General features: G+C 38.0%; 1 protein-coding gene across 2 annotated transcripts in view; it reads right to left on the bottom strand.

Moving 5' to 3' along the window:
- The window catches only part of ETS1 (ETS proto-oncogene 1, transcription factor), a 194,462-nt gene that overhangs the window by 158,929 nt on the left and 15,235 nt on the right, over positions 1 to 20,298 (bottom strand). For both annotated transcript variants that reach the window (XM_043994315.1, XM_043994318.1), the window contains exon 2: positions 16,995 to 17,077. In XM_043994315.1, the coding sequence (XP_043850250.1) occupies positions 16,995 to 17,066 (72 nt within the window). In that variant the 5' untranslated portion in view covers positions 17,067 to 17,077. The remainder of the gene's footprint in view (positions 1 to 16,994; positions 17,078 to 20,298) is intronic.

Here is a 20,298-nt window from a genome sequence, read left to right as displayed (position 1 = left end):
CCCCCATGTAGCCAAAGGAGTAATTATCCCTAGCAAAGCCAGTGCTCAGGTGCTAGCTAGTGGTTTTAATCTGTCTCCCCTTCAAGAGGAGGAGAGAGTGAAACACTCAGCAGAGGACAGAATTCACCCTATGGACCTTCCCTTGAATAAAGTTTGCACCTGTAATAGATTCCTGAGCCTATTGGAGGGAGGTTCCATTTTGCAATTCCCCTGTCTTGAAATCACCAGACCTGTGGCTTTTCTGGGGAAGCTGTGGGATTTCTGAGCAGTGGAATCAAGGGAGTTGGTATGAGGTGAACACTTCAAAGCTGTGTGTTCTTTGACAAACCACCTGTGTTGGCAAGGTCATGTTAAACCTCGATTCTTCTTAACTGCCTAGCAGCTACTTGCTTAGGGCCAACCCTTCCTTCCTGAAATGCATCAATCAATCAACAATTATTTATTAAGCACCTACTTACTACAGGTAGGTGCTCTGGCACTGTGTTAACCATTGGGGATATAGTACAAAAAATGGAACAGTCCACACTCTATTTTCCTACCTTGGGTTCTGTGACTCTACACTGGTTTGGTTCTCCTACCTCTCCAACTATTCCTTTGAGGTGTTTTGTGGGTCCCCTTCCTTCTCTGACCTCAAACTGTGGACATTCTTCAAGACTAGCTTCTATCTTTTGCCCTTATCTCATGGCACCATTTCTTTCAGTAAACTGATTGTGGCTCAGAATTTCAACTATCATCTCTCTGCCAGTGACTCTTAAATCTCAATATCTAGCCTCCTCATCATATCTTCAACTGTCTATAAGACTTCTCTACCTAGATGTTCCTCTATCACTTTAAATTCTATATGCCTGCAACTGAATTCACTATCTTCCCTTCTCTACCTATCAGTCTAAACTTCCTTATTTCTATGAATGATACAAAACATAACCACACAGCCTTAAAATCTTAATGTCATATCTGATTCTTCCTTCACCTTTGGCCTTTGTTTCCTATATCCAGACTCCAGATCATATTGGTGCTTCCCTTAAATTGTTTCTCAGATCAGTTATTCTTTTCCTATATATAATATGGGGACAGCTAGGTGTTGCAGTAGATAGAGTATTGTACCTGGAGTCAAGAAGACCTGAGTTCAAATCTAGCCTCAGACACTTACTAGCTATGTGACCCTGAGAATGTCAATTAACCCGGTTTTCCTCAGTTTCCTCATCTGTAATATGAGCTGGAGAAGGAAATGGCAAATCACTCCAGTATCTTTGCTAAGAAAATCCCACATGGAGTCATGAACGTACTCAGACATGACTAAAAATGACTAAATAACAACAAATACACAGTATCAGCAACCTAAACCTGATCATTACCATGTCATGCCTGAACTTTTGCAATAGTTAACTAGCTCAGGGCAGCTAGCTGGCACAGTGGATAAAGCACTGGTCCTGGATTCAGGAGGACTTGAGTTCAAATCCAGCCTCAGACACTTGACATTTACTAGCTCTGTGATTCTGGGCAAGTCACTTAACCCTCACTTCCCTACAAAAAAAGAAAAAAAAAAAGAAATCATTAACTAGCTCTTCTGCTTTCCTTTCTCTAGTCATAATCTCTCCAGTCTATCCTCTTTGCATTCTGGTCATATTAGACAACTCTCTGCCTCCTGACACGTGACTTTGTGCCTTTGAATAGAATATTCCCTGTGCATGGAATGCCCTTACTTCCCTTCTTTATCACTGAATTCTTACCTCTCCTGTAAAGCCAAATCCACATGCTACCTTCTTGGGGAAACATCCCTTACTACTCCTATCTATAGTGGCCTTCCTATATGGATCTTATATAACACTTCATTTATGCATTTGTCATGTGATGAGGCATATGATGAAATTACTATCTGCCCTATTGCTCCTGATTATTGACAAACTGAAGTTCAAGTTCCTCAGCCTTCCATTGAAGGACCTCTATAATTCTTTCTCATTTATTCAACTTAACTTTAGCAGCATTATCCTCTAAATCCATCATGCTCATCCTTAACCTCACAGTTCTCACAGATTTGGTCCAAAACCCAAACCAAAAATGTATACTTCAAAGATCCATAATTTCATGAATAAGAGCATTCCCTACTTGGAAGTAGATTTTGCAATGAGTTGGTCTGGCTTGAAAACATTTGGGTGGCTAACTCTTCCTAATTAGGAGTCTCGGAATTTAGCCAAGTGATCCTTTGATGTGCAGCTTATCACTAAACTTAAACCCAAATCTGTTCTGACTTCTTGGAAATGGTAAAAATTTGTTCTTTTCTTACTTAACTTTCAAGAACCTGAGGTCACACATCATGGTGAGGCATTGGAGGAGTTTTATGAAGCATGGATGAAGGCAAAATATAAATAATGCATACATATTAACACCCATATAACTATCCATCTCAGTACTTCAAAGGTACATAATTTTATCTGTATGGGCATTCCTTCTGCAGCTACAAAATTCATCATTCTAAAGTCAATATCTTGTTGAGCTTTTCTGATGAAAGCCAAAGGTCCTTGGCCAAAGGCCAAATATAGGCTCAGTGATATTTGTGTCAGTCAGTTATTCAATGACTTACTATGTGCCAAGGCACTATGTTAAGTGCTGAGTATATGAAAAGAATCAAAAGATAATCCCTTCCTTCAAAGATCTTGCAATCAGATTAGGGAGATGACAAGCAAACAAATATGTACAAACAAGCCTATGTATATGATATAGACAGTAAATAAGAGAGGTTAGATTTAAGAGGGTTTGTGAAGGGCTTTCTGTAGGAGATGGGACTTTGGTTGGGACTTAAAGGAAATCAGGGAAGTCAGTAAGTGGAGGAGAGGAGGTAGGGCATTCCAGGACAGTTAGGAAAAATGACCAAAGCAGAGAGATGGAATGTATATAAATAACATACAAGTGTTGCCTTTCTCTAACAAAACTGCTTACAAGCATTTTAATTTTGTTACAGACATATATGTATTTGCTTATATTTATATTTGTTTTGTATATTTTAGTTATGTACCTATAAATGTATATCTAATTTTATTCTACTATGTCTACTATTGAACCTATCGATTATGTGAGAGTAGATGTAGATCTCATCTTCGATTCACCTCAGGGTCCAAGTAATTAGGACACAACACAATAACCTTTTCTTGATGATGGCTTTTGTCATGACATGATCTTTGAATGTGGGTGAACTAGCTATATATATTTTTTTTTTCAGTGAGGCAGTTGGGGTCAAGTGACCTGCCCAGGGTCACACAGCCAGCAAGTGTCAAGAGTCTAAGGCCGGATTTGAACTCAGGTACTCCTGAATCCAGGGCCAGTGCTCTATCCACTGCGCCACCTAGCTGCCCCGAACTAGCTATATTTTTTAAAAACCCACCTGCAAAGCTGACAGTATTGGATAAATACACAAGTACCATCCTTGGTACAGCATCCACAGGGCATAGTAGAAGAAATACTTGCTTTATAGTCCAAAGGCCTGAGTTAAAGTTTATATTTAATACCTACTAGTTTCTCAGTTCTGGGCTATGCAATCACCAAGTTGGTTTTCTGGTCTGTGAAATGGGAGTAATAAGTTTGTAGATGCTACCTTACCAAGGTGTTATATGGAAAATATTTAATGTTTAACTTAAGGTAAATGTAAATGCAATTTTAAAATTTTTTCTAGTTGTTTTCTAGGAATAGGGATTTATTGCATCATGGAGTGATGAAAGAGAATTAAACCAGGCAGCAGAAGAGCCAAAAAATCTTGAGTTCTTCACTCAAATAGTAAATCACTTAACCACTCTGAAATTCATTTTTTTCATCTGTAAATTGAGAGGGGAAGAACAGACAAGCTCAAGGATTTGTCCACTTGTAACATTTTATCTCATGATTTGTGCTGATCCATTCATAATCTAGCAGGAGAGATAATACAGCTTGTATAATACGATATACATATAAGTGCACATGTGTGTACATATGTATATACACATTGCATATGTGTGTATACATACATACATATTTCAATATGTTGTGGCCAATGGAATGCATTTGGATAATGGCTGGACTGAATCAAGAGTTCCTGTTTTGGAGGCCAAGGACTTATTTTAATGTTTTAATACTGGTGGATGTCTTTACTATTTACATAATACCATATGGTAATTTCTTTTCTTGTTCAGTTCTTCCTCACAATGGTGCCCAGAAACAAGATAGCAATGTTTCCCTTTTGACAGGAGAGAAAACCGAGGCCCAGAGAAGTTCAGAACCCTATTCACGAACACATTAGGTGAAGAGACTTCATTGGAATTTGTAATTCTTCAATTTGGGAACATTAGATCCCAAATGTTTACTAACTGTGACCCTGGACAAATCACTCGAACATTCCATTTCTCATTTCTAAAACAGGACTAATTAGACTTAAATTATTACATCCAGAGGTTTGTTGTGAGGAAAACACTGTTATATCACAGAGAGTAGGGTAGACTTGGGCACATTCAAACCTAGTCTGAATCCTGGTTTTGCTTTTACTGGCCACACGACTTTGGATAACTTACTTCACCACTCTGGGTCTCAGTTTCTTCAAAGGTAAAATGAAGGGGTTGGCTTCATCGATCTTAAGATCTCTTCTAGCTCTAAGTCCTATCATCTGACCCCCTTCAACAGTGGGTACTGACTCGATGAATGATTGAGTAATCGCCGAACTTCTCACCACTACTTCAGAAACATGAAGATAACCAGGCTTGTTTCCTTGTCTCTCAGAGGGGTGCTAGGAGGGTTATCTCCTCACAAGTGACTGTGAAGCCCTTTAAAGACCCAAAATATAACAGAAAATGTTAATTATTAAAGGTCAACACAGCAGAAGCTGTAGCCAGCCAGGCTGGCACATAAGAGATGGGCACTGGGAAGCTATCTTGTATGGGTGGGGTGTTAACTGGGAGGAAGATTGCTGTCTCATCTTATGAGATAGGAGGCAAGGAGGAGACACAATAGCAGCTGAATATCTATAAAGGGCACTCACGTCAAGCTAGGGGAGGAGGAGGAGGAAAACCAGGGTGGTGCAGAGATCAGGAGGGGGAGGCCAGTGGGAGTAGGAAACTGGGAAAAGGGCATTTTAATTTTAGACTCTAGATCAGGAAACTCTTTTCAAACAATGGGTGATGAAGCTAAGGCTTGATATCCAAGACCCCACTGCATAGAGCAGAGGTTCTTAACCTTTTTGTGCTATAGGTCCCTTTGGCATTTTTGGTGAAATCTATGGTTGAAATGCCAAAAAAATTAAATGTTGGTATTGACATTTGAAGTTATTTTCAATATTTAAGTTTAAGATTACATTTAAAAAATTAAATATTATATGCCACAAAGGAAGTTGATTACATTGAAGTAATGATATATACTTTTTCTATCCAAAATCACAGACATCCTATGTCCCCAAAATCTATACTTGGGGATCCATGGACTTGAGGTTAAGAACCCCTAACATTGATATTGTGTGGCAGGTCAGAGAAACTGAATAAAGGCTTCAAACAGGAAAAGATTTGAAGTTAGGAGAAAGCTCCAGAGGAGGCAATTCCACTCCTAACATAGACCTGGACCACACTTTTCATATGGCCCACAGCTGAGATATGACCAAAGAGACAGCTTTCCTCCCCAACAGTAGTAATGTGCAAAGCCTAGTGATGATGCAGTCCAGGCAGTCTGCATGGCTCTTCAGATGATAACATCAGAGGCCACACTTGGGAATCAAGACTCAGCTGAAAACCAGTCTGCTATCAGTGACATGCTGAAAGGACTGCAAGGTGAGAAAGGCTGTTTGTTAAAGGTCAGGTCACAACTCCTGGGTGCCTGGCTTTGACACTGTCTCCCTAACTGATCTTGGCTGAAGTCTATGCTAAATGTCAGAGTCTGGCGACTGCATCACAAAGAAGTCCCTCATTTGATGTAGAACTTAAGACTCTCAGCAGTGAAATAATTAGGATTTGGTGGTAACCTCAGATTCACCCCATAAAAGGGAATGCAGAGACTGACACAAGATTGTGGAGTATAATTCTATAAGAATCTATAGGATTCTGACTGAAGGAGTTCTTAGCATCTTCATTTCCCAGAATTCTGCCATTTGGAAGTAGGACAATGTTGTATATCTAGGGAAAGAGTAATTCATACAGTAAACATGTCAATTAAAGGTTGGTTTTTGTTGGAGATTTATCATCCAAGAACTATCCAGTTCAAATCTTACCCAAAATTATGTAAATTGGGTCTGATGGAGAGATACCAAGATAAATATCAAATATATCCTGCTTTCAAGGAGTTCACAAACTAATGGAAGGGGGATAAAACATGTATACAAATAACCATTGATACAACTCACTTTATGATAAGCTTTCTCACTTTTAAAATGAGAAGGTTGATCTACAACATGACCTTTAAGATCCATTCATCTGAGCTCTAACTTTTTATGATTCCATGAAATGCAAAGGAAGGGTCCAGACAACATGCCATGAGAAATTTGAGGAGAGAGCGATCATTTTCAGCTTCAATGAGGGAAGGTTTATGGTTGGGTTGGCAACTGAATTGGGCTTTGAAGGCAGAAAGGTACTTTAGCAGACAGAGGTGGGGGAGAGAGGAATGGGAAGAGAGTCTATACAAGCCATGGCAGATGGTATAAAAATGGGCCTAAAGATGGAAGGCAGTAATATGAGATGGAAACATATGTTAAAGCCAGATTGTGATAGGTTTTCAATGCCAGGACTGGGAGTTTATACTTTATTTACTAGGCATGGGAAGACACTAAAGATTTTTAAGCAGAGGAATGAGGTGGTCAGAAGTTACACTGGAAAATGGTTTGAATGATCCTTTGGAGATGGGGTAGACCATGAAGACTGTTTAGGAAGCTATAAGGTGATAAGGTAAGGTAAGCACTACACAGAGTACATGACTGAACAACAAACATAGAATATACTTCTAAGGTATTGTTCCTTTCTTATGTGGATTTTTATTTACTGAAAACCACAGGAAAGTGACATATGTATGAGAAATCCAATAGTTCTGAGCACCTGAAATGAAGGAATGAATGACAAATATTTTGTGTTTAATATATGCAAAGTACTGTGTTAAGTCCCAGAGATATAAACAGAAAAGTAAGATGGTACCTGCTCTCAAAGAGCTCATATTCTAATGGGAAAGATAAATCAGATGGAAATGATCATCCTTCAAGTAGAGCTGCAAAGTAGATAATGTCTCCTATTTAATATCACTTTCATTGATAAAATCATATTGGTTTCCGATGTTGGACCATTTGAAAAGATATGGTCCCTTTTATTGTATTGTATTGTATTTTTTACTCCTTATTTCTCTTTTCCTCTTGAATCACCTTCATTTCCAAAATGTCAAAAGTACTGAGAGGAGGGGGCAGCTAGGTGGCACAGTGGATAAAGCACTGGCCCTGGATTCAGGAGGTCCTGAGTTCAAATCCTGCCTCAGACACTTGACACTTACTAGCTGTGTGACCTTGGGCAAGTCACTTAACCCTCATTGCCCCACCCAAAACAAAAAAAAGTACTGAGAGGCCCTGAGGGAAACTACCTCTACAGAGGGTGGAAGTACTCCCCTATACGAAAAGTTAATCTCTAAAATGCCACCCCCAATAGACTCTCAGCTCTTTGAGAAAGGAGGTCTTATTTTTTTTTGGTAGTGTTTAATCTCTTTATCTCAGGTTATATCATTTCTAGCAAAGTCTTCTCTATTAAGTGGCCACCTCTAACCTAAGCCCCAGGAAGAATTCTGTCTGGCAGCATTTGTAAACTGAATTTTTCCCATGTCTCCATGACAATGATCACAGATCACTTGCCAGCTAGTCTTCAGGATTCTCATACCAAAGGAAACTCTATTAGGTCTAACCACTGTTGTTAAAGAAAAACAAACTAGGCCTTCTAAGTGAAAGTCCTAGAAAGGGGAGAGGGCCTATTTCTATCTAAGCACTTCCAAAAACTAACACATGTAGGGGTGGAGAAGAGAGGTGAAGGATGTATGGACAGCCAGAGCAGTGGGCAAGTGGGGGATTGCTCCCAAGGAGGCCCAATTAAAGGGCAATCACTCAAGATAAGAGAACCAGGTTTGTTTACACGATGGGGTTGTAAACTACTGGCCAATAGCAGGAGAACTTTGATCTTGGTTGCAAGGAGCTAGTTTCTGGTGGCAGAGTGTGAGGAAGCAAGTGGGTTTTTGAATGAGAACATCCTTATCCTTAACTTCTGGTAACTCTTAGATGATTCTACTGAATAACACTTTTATGAGTGGAAATTCCCAACTCTCTCCAAAGAGCCATATAGCATAATCCAAAAACTAGGAGGAGGACATGGGAATGGGTGGCCAACATAAAGGATGATAAAAGTTTAAAGCTTAAGAAACATAGAGGGCGGGGGCAGCTAGGTGGTGCAGTGGATAGAGCACCCGCCCTGGATTCAGGAGGACCTGAGTTCAAATCCGGCCTCAAACACTTAACAATTACTAGCTGTGTGATCCTAGGCAAGTCACTTAACCCCAGTTGCCTCACCAAAAAAACAAAAACAAAAACAAAAAAAAGAAACATAGAGGGTGGCCTTAGATACTTGACACTTACTAGCTAGGTGACCCTGGGCATAGCATTAGCCCCCATCACCCCACCAAAAAAAAAAAAATTGAGAAAACGGTGATGTGCCCAGAGGATAAGATGGATGGTTTGGTAGGATACTTGAGGCAAAATTCAACAAGTCCCATTTTATATTTATTAACCACCTATTTGGTGCAAAACCCTGTGCTAATAGGCCATAGAGATGCTAGTAATACAGTACTTACCCTCAGAGAGTTTATAATTTTGGTAGAGAGGTTGAGGACAGGGTCAAATAACTATAATGCAACAATTCAGTTTGTAATTATGTGCATAAAGTGACTAATAAATCTCCTGAGAGATTTGAAGAAGGAGGTCAAAGAGAGAAAAAGTAGGTTCAGGCCACCTCTACCCTCCTTACCAAGCAGTGGGGAGGATAATCGTGGTCTGCAAAGGTGTACAAAGATATACAAAACAACCACAGGATAAGACCCTTCCCCAAAAGTGCACAGGTATCTCTTCAGGGCTCAACAAAGTAGCTGGAGTAAGGCAAAGAAGTGAAAGCTGAACAGCTAAGCTCTGTCTCTTTCCCACCCCAAGCCTGTCTCCCTACAGGTGTCAGCTAACCCTGTTTCTTTCCTAGGAAGCTCTGTTCATGCCCTGATGTCAGGGAAAATTTGCTTATCCTTTTGGTCAGAGGTAATTTGACTCTGTCTCCCACCCCTTCTCTCCTCCCTACCTCACCAGAGAAATTAGAATTAGCTCTCCTAGCACTCTGTGCAACCAGCCTGTGCTCCGTGAACAAGGCTAAACCTCAAAAAGAGACCATGTTGTCTTTTTTTCCCCCTCAGAATAGTTCAAGATGCTTCCTAGAGTTGACATGACCCAAAGTTGTCTAATCTCCATGCTCTCCCCGCTAAATTCTCCCACCTCATGTGATAGACAAGGACTCAAACATAGATTAAAACTAAGTTCCTATCTTTCCCTTTCCACCTCCCACTCCTGCCCTCCGGAAGAAAAATTTATGCTCAGCAAGTCCAAGTGATGGGAAGAAGATGACACATCAGAGAATGAATGGAGGACTCAGAGGGACTTTCAAAGCCTAAATTTGTTTGCTGAGGCAGCATAACAGGAAGAGTAGCTTCCTCCCATTGGGTAAAAGGATTCCTAACAGAAAGCCCATATAAGTACCTGGAAAGCACTGATCTGCCTTATACAATGGCCAGATGACTTCCACCACCTTTCTCTTCCTCCCCCTCCATGATATCACTTTGCTCTAAACAGTTCCCCAGGGGAACTGGCCTTGCCAGAGGCAAAAAATATGTCCTGCTTTTGACAAAATGACCCTGAGACAATTATTGTACAACTCTAAAAATTAAAGATACCTGCAATCAAATAATGTCATCTAGATCATTCTAAACATTGCAATAAGATAGTAATAGAATACGCTTTCTATTAATGGGTGTCGATTTTATATACATCAAGAAGATCTAATGCTACCCCTGATTCACAAAGGCTTAGGAAATTGTTAACAAAGTGGGCTTCATGCCTCCTAACTTATTAGGTTGATTCTACATTATTATACTGTTGTCCCTCTGAACACTTTCATTCTTATGGATCTTTATTACAAATGAATATCTGACTTCATTAATGTGGGAAGTTTATTATAATGAAAACTCCCTCTCCTGAGGCAGATCAACAATTATCTTGTAAGATATGGAGTCAGAAGATTTCTTGGGACACTGAGGGGTAGGCAACTTGCCTATGATCTTTTGGCTAATGTGTATCATAGGGAACACTTGAACTGACATTTTCCTTACTCATAGGTTGATCCTCAATCAATCAATCAATTGATAATCTTTCATTAAGGCAGCTAAGTGGCATAATGGGTCTGCAATCAAGGTCTGAGTTCAAATCCAGCCTCAGACACTTACTAGCAGTGTGACATTGGGTAAATCACTTAACCTGTTTGCCTCAGTGTCTTCATCTGTAAAATGTATATAATAACATCACCTACCTCCCAGAGTTGTTGTAAGGACCAAGTTCTATCATATTTGTAGAGTACATAGCACAGTGCCTGACACATAGTAGGTACTATATAAAAAGGAAGAATTTTTTTTCAAATTTATGCATAGAGAAAGAGTTAATGACCAAGCAGAGAAAATCACAGAAGATAAAGTAAGCAATTTTGATTTCATAATATTATAATTTTTGCACAAACAACATCAATGCAAATAAGATTGGAAGAAAAATGGGTAAGGAGGGGAAATCTTTTCAATAAGTTTCTCTGTTAGAGTTCTCATTTTCAAGATAAATAAGGAAACAATTCAAATGTTTAAGGAAAAAAGAGCAATCCCTCAATTGATAATTGACTAAAGGCTATGAAAAGTCAGTTCTCAAAGGAAGAAATTCCAGCTATCAACAACCATATGAAAAAATGTTCCAAATTACTAATAATTAGAGAAATACAAATTAAAGCAACTTTGAGATTCTAATTCACATCCATTAGATTGGGAAAGATGACAGAAATAGACAATGGCAAGTGAGACATGGGCTACAGCAAAACAGGTATATTACTGAACTGTTGGAACTGTGAATTGGTCTAGCTTTTCTGGAAAGAAGTCTAAAACTATTCCCAGAAAATCACTAAGACAGGCAACCCTTTGAGCCAGTGTTAGCTCTACTAGGATTATATGTGGAGATCAAAGAAGAGAAGGATGTGTATGTACAAATATATTTATACCAGCTCTTTTCATAACAGTAAAGACCTTGAAATTAAGGGGTACCCATCAATTGGGAAATAGCTGAACAAATTATGGTGTATAAAAGTAACGGGATACTGTTGTTCCCTAAGAAATGTTGAAAGGGATAATTTCATAGGAAACTGGGAAGAGTTGTATGAACTGATGTATAGTAAAATGAACAGAATTAAGAAAATAATTTGTACAAGAACAACCGTAGAGACAGCTTTGAAAGACTTGAGAATCCTGATCAACACCATGACTAGCCATGATTCCTGAGAACATATGATGAAGTACGCTACCTATATTCAGAAGAGACATGATGGATTCAAGATGCAGAAGGAAACATATTTCTAGTGGTCAGTGAAGGAATTGACCTTAATAATAAGATAGAATGTGGTTATAGGAACTCTCCTGGGGAGTTTTAAAAGAGGTCCATACACATCTATGGAAACATTTCCTGACTCCAAGCATTTTCACTAGCTGTCTCCCATTCTTGAAATTCTCTTCCTGTCTCAGACTGGGCATTTTCACTAGCTGTTTCCTTTTCCCAGAACTCTCTTCCTTCTCATCTCCACCTTTTGGTTTCCCTGGCTTCCTTCATGTCTCAGCTAAAACCCCACCTTCTACAAGAAGCTTCTTCTTGATCCCACTTAAGGCTAATGATTTCCCTCTGTTGATAATCCCTCATTTATCCTGTGTATCTTCGTTGTACAGAGTTATTTGCATGTTGTCTCCCTCCTTAGACTGTGAGCTCCATGAGAGCAAGGAAAGTCTTTTACTATCTTTGTATCCCCTGAATTTAGCACAGTGTCTGGCACATAGTAAATGCTTAATAAATACTTGTTGACTGACTGGCAGGTGTGTAAAATTAGTGGAGCAAAAATCCTCAGGTACAAAGGGGTCTTTATAGGTCAATCCTCTCCCAGATGCATAAAAGCAAACTTCTTGCTTGACTACATATATGTATTAGAAGAGGTTTTTTTTTTTTTCCTTTTAAGTTGGGTAGAAGAGATGAGAGGAAGAGAAAGTGAATGCTTCTTAATTGCCGATTTTAATTTAATTTTTTTAAAAGTATGGCTAGAACAAAAGAGTAAAGGGCTTCAAATGATTGTAAAACTACTTCTATTGCTTTTCTATGAAAGTATAAATTCAGAAATTAAAAAAAAAACATATTTGAAAATAACACCAACATGTGTTCAATCTTAGCACTGTAAATAATCTAACTTCCATTCTTTCCCTTCCCCTTTACCTCCACACCAGTGACATACCTGCCTCAGACCACAAGGGGAGAGAACTTCTCCCTCCACGGAATCAGAGCCATATCAAACATGATACTGTTCATAAAGTGCTTTGTAAACCTTAACAATGCTATATAAATGTCTTTGCTGTCATTATCCTCCTTCTCTATGTTAAAGGTCTAGCCAACAAGTTACTGTCTTACTATGGTTCTTTAATGTTTAATGTTGGCTGAAAGGATTTTTTTTTTGTAGTTGAATAAAAAATATCAGTATGTAAGCTCATCTTGTCCAGCCTTGTTGAAAGTATCTTTAGGACAACTACAGTAGCAGACAGGATGATGGGGATGATATGCATATCATCCTGTTTACATATGGCTTTGATTCATTCCATTAGATCTCTATATTTTGAGACTCATTCTTAAAAAGCCTGGGAGTTCTCAGCATATAGTATGATGACATCTAGTAAAGAATATTGTTGTTCTTAAATTTTTATGGGTCAATGCTATGTCCAAGTGACTCTGGGGAAAAGTACAGTTGGTGATAAAACTCCAGTTCCAATATGCTTGTCAAATTTTCAAGAATATTTTGGGGACTGTATTTATAGTATGGAGATTTGTCATGGGTTTTTGAAGGGTAGAAAACATGATTATTATTATCTCATTTTCCTCTTTTCAATGGGGTACAGATATAAATACTTATTTTCATCATCATTATTGTTATTGTAATTGTGATGTCAGAGCCAAAGTCATACTAACTGAGTTTAGTTCAGTTAATTAAGTACAAGTGTTTGAATTTCAGATTTCTAGTCCCTACAAAATTTGAGAAGACAAAGTCTATGGGATTTACAGCTTTCTCTGTGGGTACAGGGAAAGTACAGAAAATCTTGGGAGACCCCTCCATGAAACCCTGGATTTGGGATTGAGATTGTGAGCTTTGCTTTCAATTATCCTTCTTAGGCAACTACTAATGCTAATGCCCCTGAGTTTATAACTCATCCCCAAGTTATAAATCATTTGAATGTTTATTCCTTCTAAGCCTGAAGTTAGAGGTTATCTATTTTGATGGTGCTGGTTTATTGAACTTGAGCTCACACTAGGTGAATGTTTTCTAGAGGGAGTCATGATGAGAAAATAGACCTTATTCAGTTTTCCTAACCATTTTGTATCCTCAACCATGCTAAAGAATATTGACCAAGATGTTTCAGTGATGGAGAAACCAAAGAGCAAAGTTAGGTGTAAAGTAGATACCTAATCTTTTTTTTTTCCTAAGCCACTAGAACTTTGAATTTAGCTAAAGAAAACAATTCCAATAGATTTATTTGAATGAGAAAGCCAGTGAAAACTTGATCAAAACCTACATATTCTAAAAATCCATGTGTTTATTGGGGTACAAGAAGGGGAGGAAAGAGGCAATGTATTCAAGATATGACAGGTCTCCCACATGGAATATTAACAAATGGATTGATGGGGTTTTTTTTGTTTTTTATTTTTTTGGTTCAGGGTAATGAGGGATAAGTGACTTGCCCAGGGGCACACAGCTAGTGTCAAGTGTCTGAGGCTGGATTTGAACTCAGGTCCTCCTGAATCCAGGGCTGGTGCTTTATCTATTGCACCACCTAGCTGCCCCCTTTTATGTGATTTAAAAATATATCACATAGATATTATGTTATAAGGGTTTCTTGTATCCTTGGTACTGGATCTGAATATACTGGGTGTAGTATGTGGTAGTTACTTTATTTTTCATACTTAGAAGTAGGAATTCTTGACCTCAATGTGTAAAATGAAGCAATGCAAAATATAGATCCTGGTGATATTGTATGTTTAAAGTCAAGACCTAGCCCTTATTTAATTGGGTTGCCGTCTTGATGGAGAGATGACCAGTGCCATATTAGAAATACAGCCTATAAATTCTTTGTTGAATTAAATTTGGAAATGAAAGCACAATTCAATATTTATTTTAATACATCTCTACACTTATCCTTAAGAACCTTCTCTCCCCCTACCCCCATTAAGAACAATTTGAAGTCCTTTATATGGGCCATAGAAGATAATCTCTCTCAACAAAAAGCAGAATTAGCCTTTTCTTAGTAATTTCCTTAAGGTTCACAGAGTGACCTTACCCATCTAAAAGTCCCTTTGCAACTTTCTATTAAGTCAACTTGAATGACTTCTTGGCTGAGCTTATTTTGACACTTTTTCTGATCAAAGGTATGGCACAACTGTTTTAATTTGTTTAGGGGGTGAGTGGTGTCTGTGTGAGAACAGGAACAGCTTTGGGGAGGTGGGAGAAAAAGTTGCAGAACAACCAGTGAGAGGGGATTTATTAACCTAAATGCATCCTTCCCCTTGAACTTAGAACAGCTTTTGATCCACAATTCTCCCCTGCTCCTGCCACCAAAACTAAATATGTACACTTCTGATGCTTGAGTGTAGATGACTCTAGGAGGCAATGATTCACTTAAGAGTTCTGTTGTCAAAAATCACAAAATGTTATCCAATACTAAGGTAAAACAAGATATTCAAATCATTTGTAAAAAAAAAAAAAAGAAAAGAAAATGGGAGAAAAAAGGAATGAAGAAAGAAAGACAGAAAGAAAGAAAGAAAGAAAGAAAGAAAGAAAGAAAGAAAGAAAGAAAGAAAGAAAGAAAGAAAGAAAGGAAAAAAAGAAAAAAATTCTGCTTTTTAATTCCATGGGGAGTTGAAGAATCCACCAATTGAAACTTTAAACTCTGAATGTATAAATGAGAGATTTGATTTAGATTAGATATAAGATATAAGAAATAATTTACTGAATCAGATGTAACAGATAGAGGGTGGAACCTCTCCAGGGGAGCTTTGTGAGAGATGCATACATATCTATGGCAACATCTCGGCCTCTGGGCATTTTAGGGTTTGGTTTTTTGTTTCTTTGGTTGTTTTTTTTTTTTTGCTGTAGTTCTGTTTATTTATTTTATTTTAAATTTATTTAAGAAAACAAGTATATTCATAACATAGCAATAGAAGAAAAAGATGTTTGTATACAAAACTGTAAGCCTATTATGTACAACTTGTTATTCCTTTTAAATCTATAATAAAATTATCAAGTATATTTCTTTTTTTCCTTTTTTTTCTTCCCTCTCCCTCCTCCCCTAGATGGTTTCTATTAGACATAAATATGTGAATGTATGTATATACATATATATGTAAAAATAATTCTATACCGACTTGTACTTATCAGTTCTTTCTCTGGATGCAGATAGCATCTCCCTTCATATGCCCATTGTCATTAACTTGGGTATTTATAGTAGTTAAAATGACTTACTATCTCAGATTGGGCATTTTCACTACCTGTTTCCCTTTCCCAGAATTCTCTCCTTCCTCATCTCCACCTTTTGGTTTCCCTGGCTTCCTTCAAGTTCCAGCTAAAATTCCACCTTCTACAAGAAGCTTCTACTTGATCCCCTTTAAGACCAATGCTTTTCCTCTATTGATAATCCCTCATTTATCCTGCATATGTATTGGTTATACAAAATTGTTTGCATGTTGTCTCCCTTCTTAGGCTGTGAGCTCCTTGAGAGCAAGGACTTTTACCCTTCTTTGTATTCCCTCCACAGCACAGTACCTAGTAAATACATAGTAAATGCTTAATAAATACTTGTTGACTGATAATCAATGGAGCAAAAATCCTCAAGTCTGAAAGGGTCTTTTATAGGTCACTTCTCAGCCACATGCATGAATTCAACAACATCCCAGACAATTTGCATGGCAATGGCTTAAGTTCTACCTGTAAATAGAGGGGTGTGATGCTAAAAGTTTTCATTGTCTGTTTCAGCATTCCTATCATTCCAGGGATCCAGAGCTTTTCCCAGAAAATCTTTCACTAATTTTAGAATGTTGTTGATACTTGAAGGTTTAGGATTTAGACAACAGTCCCTAAAAAACCATCCCAGGTTCAACTGGTCAGAAGATACTAACTTTCCACAGGGAAATGTGTTTAGAGTAAATTCTGTCAAACCCACACATTCTGTGGTCCTGTGAAGCAGAAATCAGATTCCTGGGTTTTTATTGTGTGCATTTATCCAAGGAAAGATAAACACTACATCTTAACGATTCCAAAATAATGAGAGCTAACTACCAATGTTTACAAAGCACTTCACAAATATTATCTATTTCATTTTATTCTGACAACTCTGAGAGGTAAGCGCAATTATTACCCACTTACCCACCCACCCACCCCCATTTTACAGATGAGGAAACAGAGGCAGACAAGGACTAGATGACCTTCCCTAGTTCACATAACTAATAAAGACCTGAGGCCATATTTGAACGGAGATCTTCCTGATCACGGGTCCAGCCCTCTATCCATGTGGTTTTCTTGGCAAGGATACTGGAGTGATTAATTAAGATGATTAGGTAGGTCAGTTTCTGGGCCCTAATGGAAAATGAGAGCAAGGAAGAGAAAACAACTTACCAATCCTCCCGGACGAGCAGCAGAGTAGGAGGCAGGGCTGCTGGTTGTTGAATCCACATAGTAACTCATCATCTTGGCAGGCTCTGCATGGGAGAGAGAATCTATTGAACATGCACTTATGGATGTATGGACTGGGAACTCTTAACTTCAATTCTTAATGTTCAACACTGAAGAGATAGTAGAAATCATCTAGTTTAAGTCCTTTCATTTTACATATGAGGCAACTGAGGGCCAGAGTTATTTAGCAAATTGTCTACAATGGACTCAAATGACAATATTTATTAGGTGCCTACTGAATATCAGGCACTCTGCTTTGTGCTTTACAAATATTATCTCATTGGATCTTCACAACAACCCTATGAGATAGGTGCCATTATAATTCCTATTTTACAATTGAGGAAACTGAGGCAGACAGAAGTTAAGTGACTTACCCAGGGTGACACGTTTAGTAAGTTTCTGAGGTCAGATTTGAACTCAGGTCTTTCTGACTCCAGGTCCAGTTGTTCTATCCATGGTGCATCCTAGACTTCTCACAGCTACCTATTGGACTTTTATCATATATGATACTGCCTTCTGATTAGCAACAAATATTTACTGAACATTTGCTAAATACAAGGCACTCTCCTGGCTACTGGATATACAAAGAGATATAAAATACAGTCCCTGTCTTCCAGGAATCCTCAGACCATTTGGAGAAGGAAAGCTTTCAATTTAATTCAATTCCATTTAGTCTGGTAAACATTTATTAAGTGCCTTTCATGTACAAGGTCAGTAGTGTTCCTTTAGAGAGACCTCAGGAGAAGTTTTCAGGTAAGAGAATGAATGGTATAATGCAATGTGTAGAGTGCCAGCCTTGGAATCAGGAGCACCTGGGTTCAAGGTTTGCCTCTGACATACCATGTGACCATGAGCAAATCACTAGAGTTCTCCATGCTTCTATGTAACCATTCAAGACTATACATTGCAAACAGATTGCCAGTTTGCATTGATAGAGGGAGTTTCTCCAACGGGAGGCCTTCATGTGTATGAAATCACAGATCTAGACCTTCCCCAACTACCACCATTAAAATTTGCAAGGAGTGGGAGAGAAGGCCTCCATTACAATGGTTAAGTCCCTTATAGAGTATTTATGGCAGAACATAGACAACAATTAAACAGCATGTGAAGGGAAACTGTGAAAAGAAAGCTGAGTTTGTAGTTAGAGAAACTGGCTTCAAATTCTGTTTCTGCTTCTCATGGAGCTTCTGACAAAACATTTCATATCATTGGTCTTTGGTGTCTTCTGTGAAATGAACAGATTCGATTTAATGGCCACCATCTCTAAATCTGTATTAAGGTGATAGGTGAGTTAGAGGGAACACCTATATTGATAGTTGACAGATCTTCTGACATATTAAAATGCACATGAGATCCTGCAGTAGTTACTGGGACTACACAAACATAAAAGGGATGTATCTCAAGGTGCTGCCCCATGAGTCCTATAGACAAGTGCTACAGTTTGGAGAAAGAAATGAACCCTTAATGCTGGTATACACAAGTGAAGCCCTAACTAGCGAGGTAGAATTCAAGTTGGGATCCAAAAGAAAGGAAAGTCCCAGGGAAGCAGAAAGGAACCCATCTTTGAAGAATTAGAGAATTATTATTATTATTATTATTATTATTATTATTTGCTGTGGGAGCAAAAAAGAGAGGAACAGCTCTTATATGAGGTTTTCTTTCTTTTTCTTTTGTTTTGTTTTTGTAATCTGACTAGCTCTTATGCATAAGGAATGAAGTATTCTGGTCGATTTAATTACCTTACTGAGGATTAATAAGAAAACCTTTGTTCCCCCCATTTGTTTGTTTCAACCATTGCTATTGTTTTTTTTCTGAAATGCATTAGCTCACTTTCCTGCTTTATTAATACACTGAATATAAGTGTTTCTTTGATGTTGCAGCAACCTTCAGTTTCATTATTCTAAACATCAGTTACAACCAAATTTCAGCCATTCTACAAGGCTTTCCTGACACCCTTTAATGCCTTTCCTCTATTAATTATCTCCAATTGATCTTATATATATTTTGCTTGTACATGGATGTTTGTATATAGCCAAGTATCTCCAATTTATTCTATATGTATCTTGTTTGCATGTTGCCTCCACTTATTAGACTGTGAGCTTTTCCTAGAGGGAACAGGGATTATCCTTTGCCTTTTGTTGTATTCCCAGCATTTAGCACACTGTCTGGCACATAGCTTGCTAACCTGACTTGATATCTCTCTCAAATTAGCCAACTGGTAGCTAGCTATCAATCTGTCCTTTCTGATGTCCATTTTAACATTTAAAGGGCTAGTGACTGCATTTGACACTAAATAATGATAGCTGACAGGTGTATATGTAAAGCTTACAAAATACTTTCTATTCCTTCTATCATATGATCCTCATACCACTCCCGTGAGATAGGAAGTACAAATAATATTATCATCATTTTACAAATGAGGAAAAATGCTCAAATACCTCCCTGGTATTTACTAGCTAAGTAACTATGGGAAAGTCAGATAATCTCTCTGAGCCTTGGTATACTTATCTATAAAAATACCTATGGTACCTAACACATAAGGTTGATGTGAGGATCAAATGAGGTAAAGTGTATAAAGCACTTTGTAAGCCACTACTAGGTCTATGCCCTCATAGAAGTCAAAGAAAGAGGAAATAAATTCATGTATGAAAATATTTAGTGCAGTTCTTTTTGTGGTGGCAATGAACTGGAAACTCCCATCAACTGGGGAATGATTGAATAAGCTAAGGTTTATATATAAATGTAACAACATATTATTGTGTTGTGAGAAATAATGAAAAGCATAATTTCAGAGAAACCTGGGAAGACTTATATGAACTGAGACATAGTCAGGTGAGACGAACCAGAAGGATGATTTATATAATAACAACAATGTTGTAAAGACAGATAACTTTGAAAGACTTAGGAATTCTAATCAAAACAGTGGTCAACCACAGTTCCAGAGCACTCATTATGAAGCATGTTATTCATCTCCTGATAGAAAGGTGATGGACTCAGTGCATTGGGATGTATAATCCTTGGAAATGGCCAATACAGGAATTTGTTTTGCTTGACTATATATATTTGTTACAAGGATTTGCTTTTCTTTTCTCTCCCCCCCCCCCCCCCAGTCAGGGGCAAGGGAAGTAAGAGAGAGAGAAATTGGATTTTTGTTCATTGAAAAAAAAGATTTAATTTCTAAAAAGAATGTTAAAAGAAAAAATGAAAACCTTAAAGTAAAAATAAATATCTTCCCTTTCCTCCTTCT

Source organism: Dromiciops gliroides, chromosome 3, assembly GCF_019393635.1.
Source record: "Dromiciops gliroides isolate mDroGli1 chromosome 3, mDroGli1.pri, whole genome shotgun sequence".
In the NCBI taxonomy this organism is placed as follows: Eukaryota; Metazoa; Chordata; class Mammalia; order Microbiotheria; family Microbiotheriidae; genus Dromiciops; species Dromiciops gliroides.
Note: the sequence above shows the minus strand (reverse complement) of the source record. Positions and strands in the feature narration are given on the sequence as shown.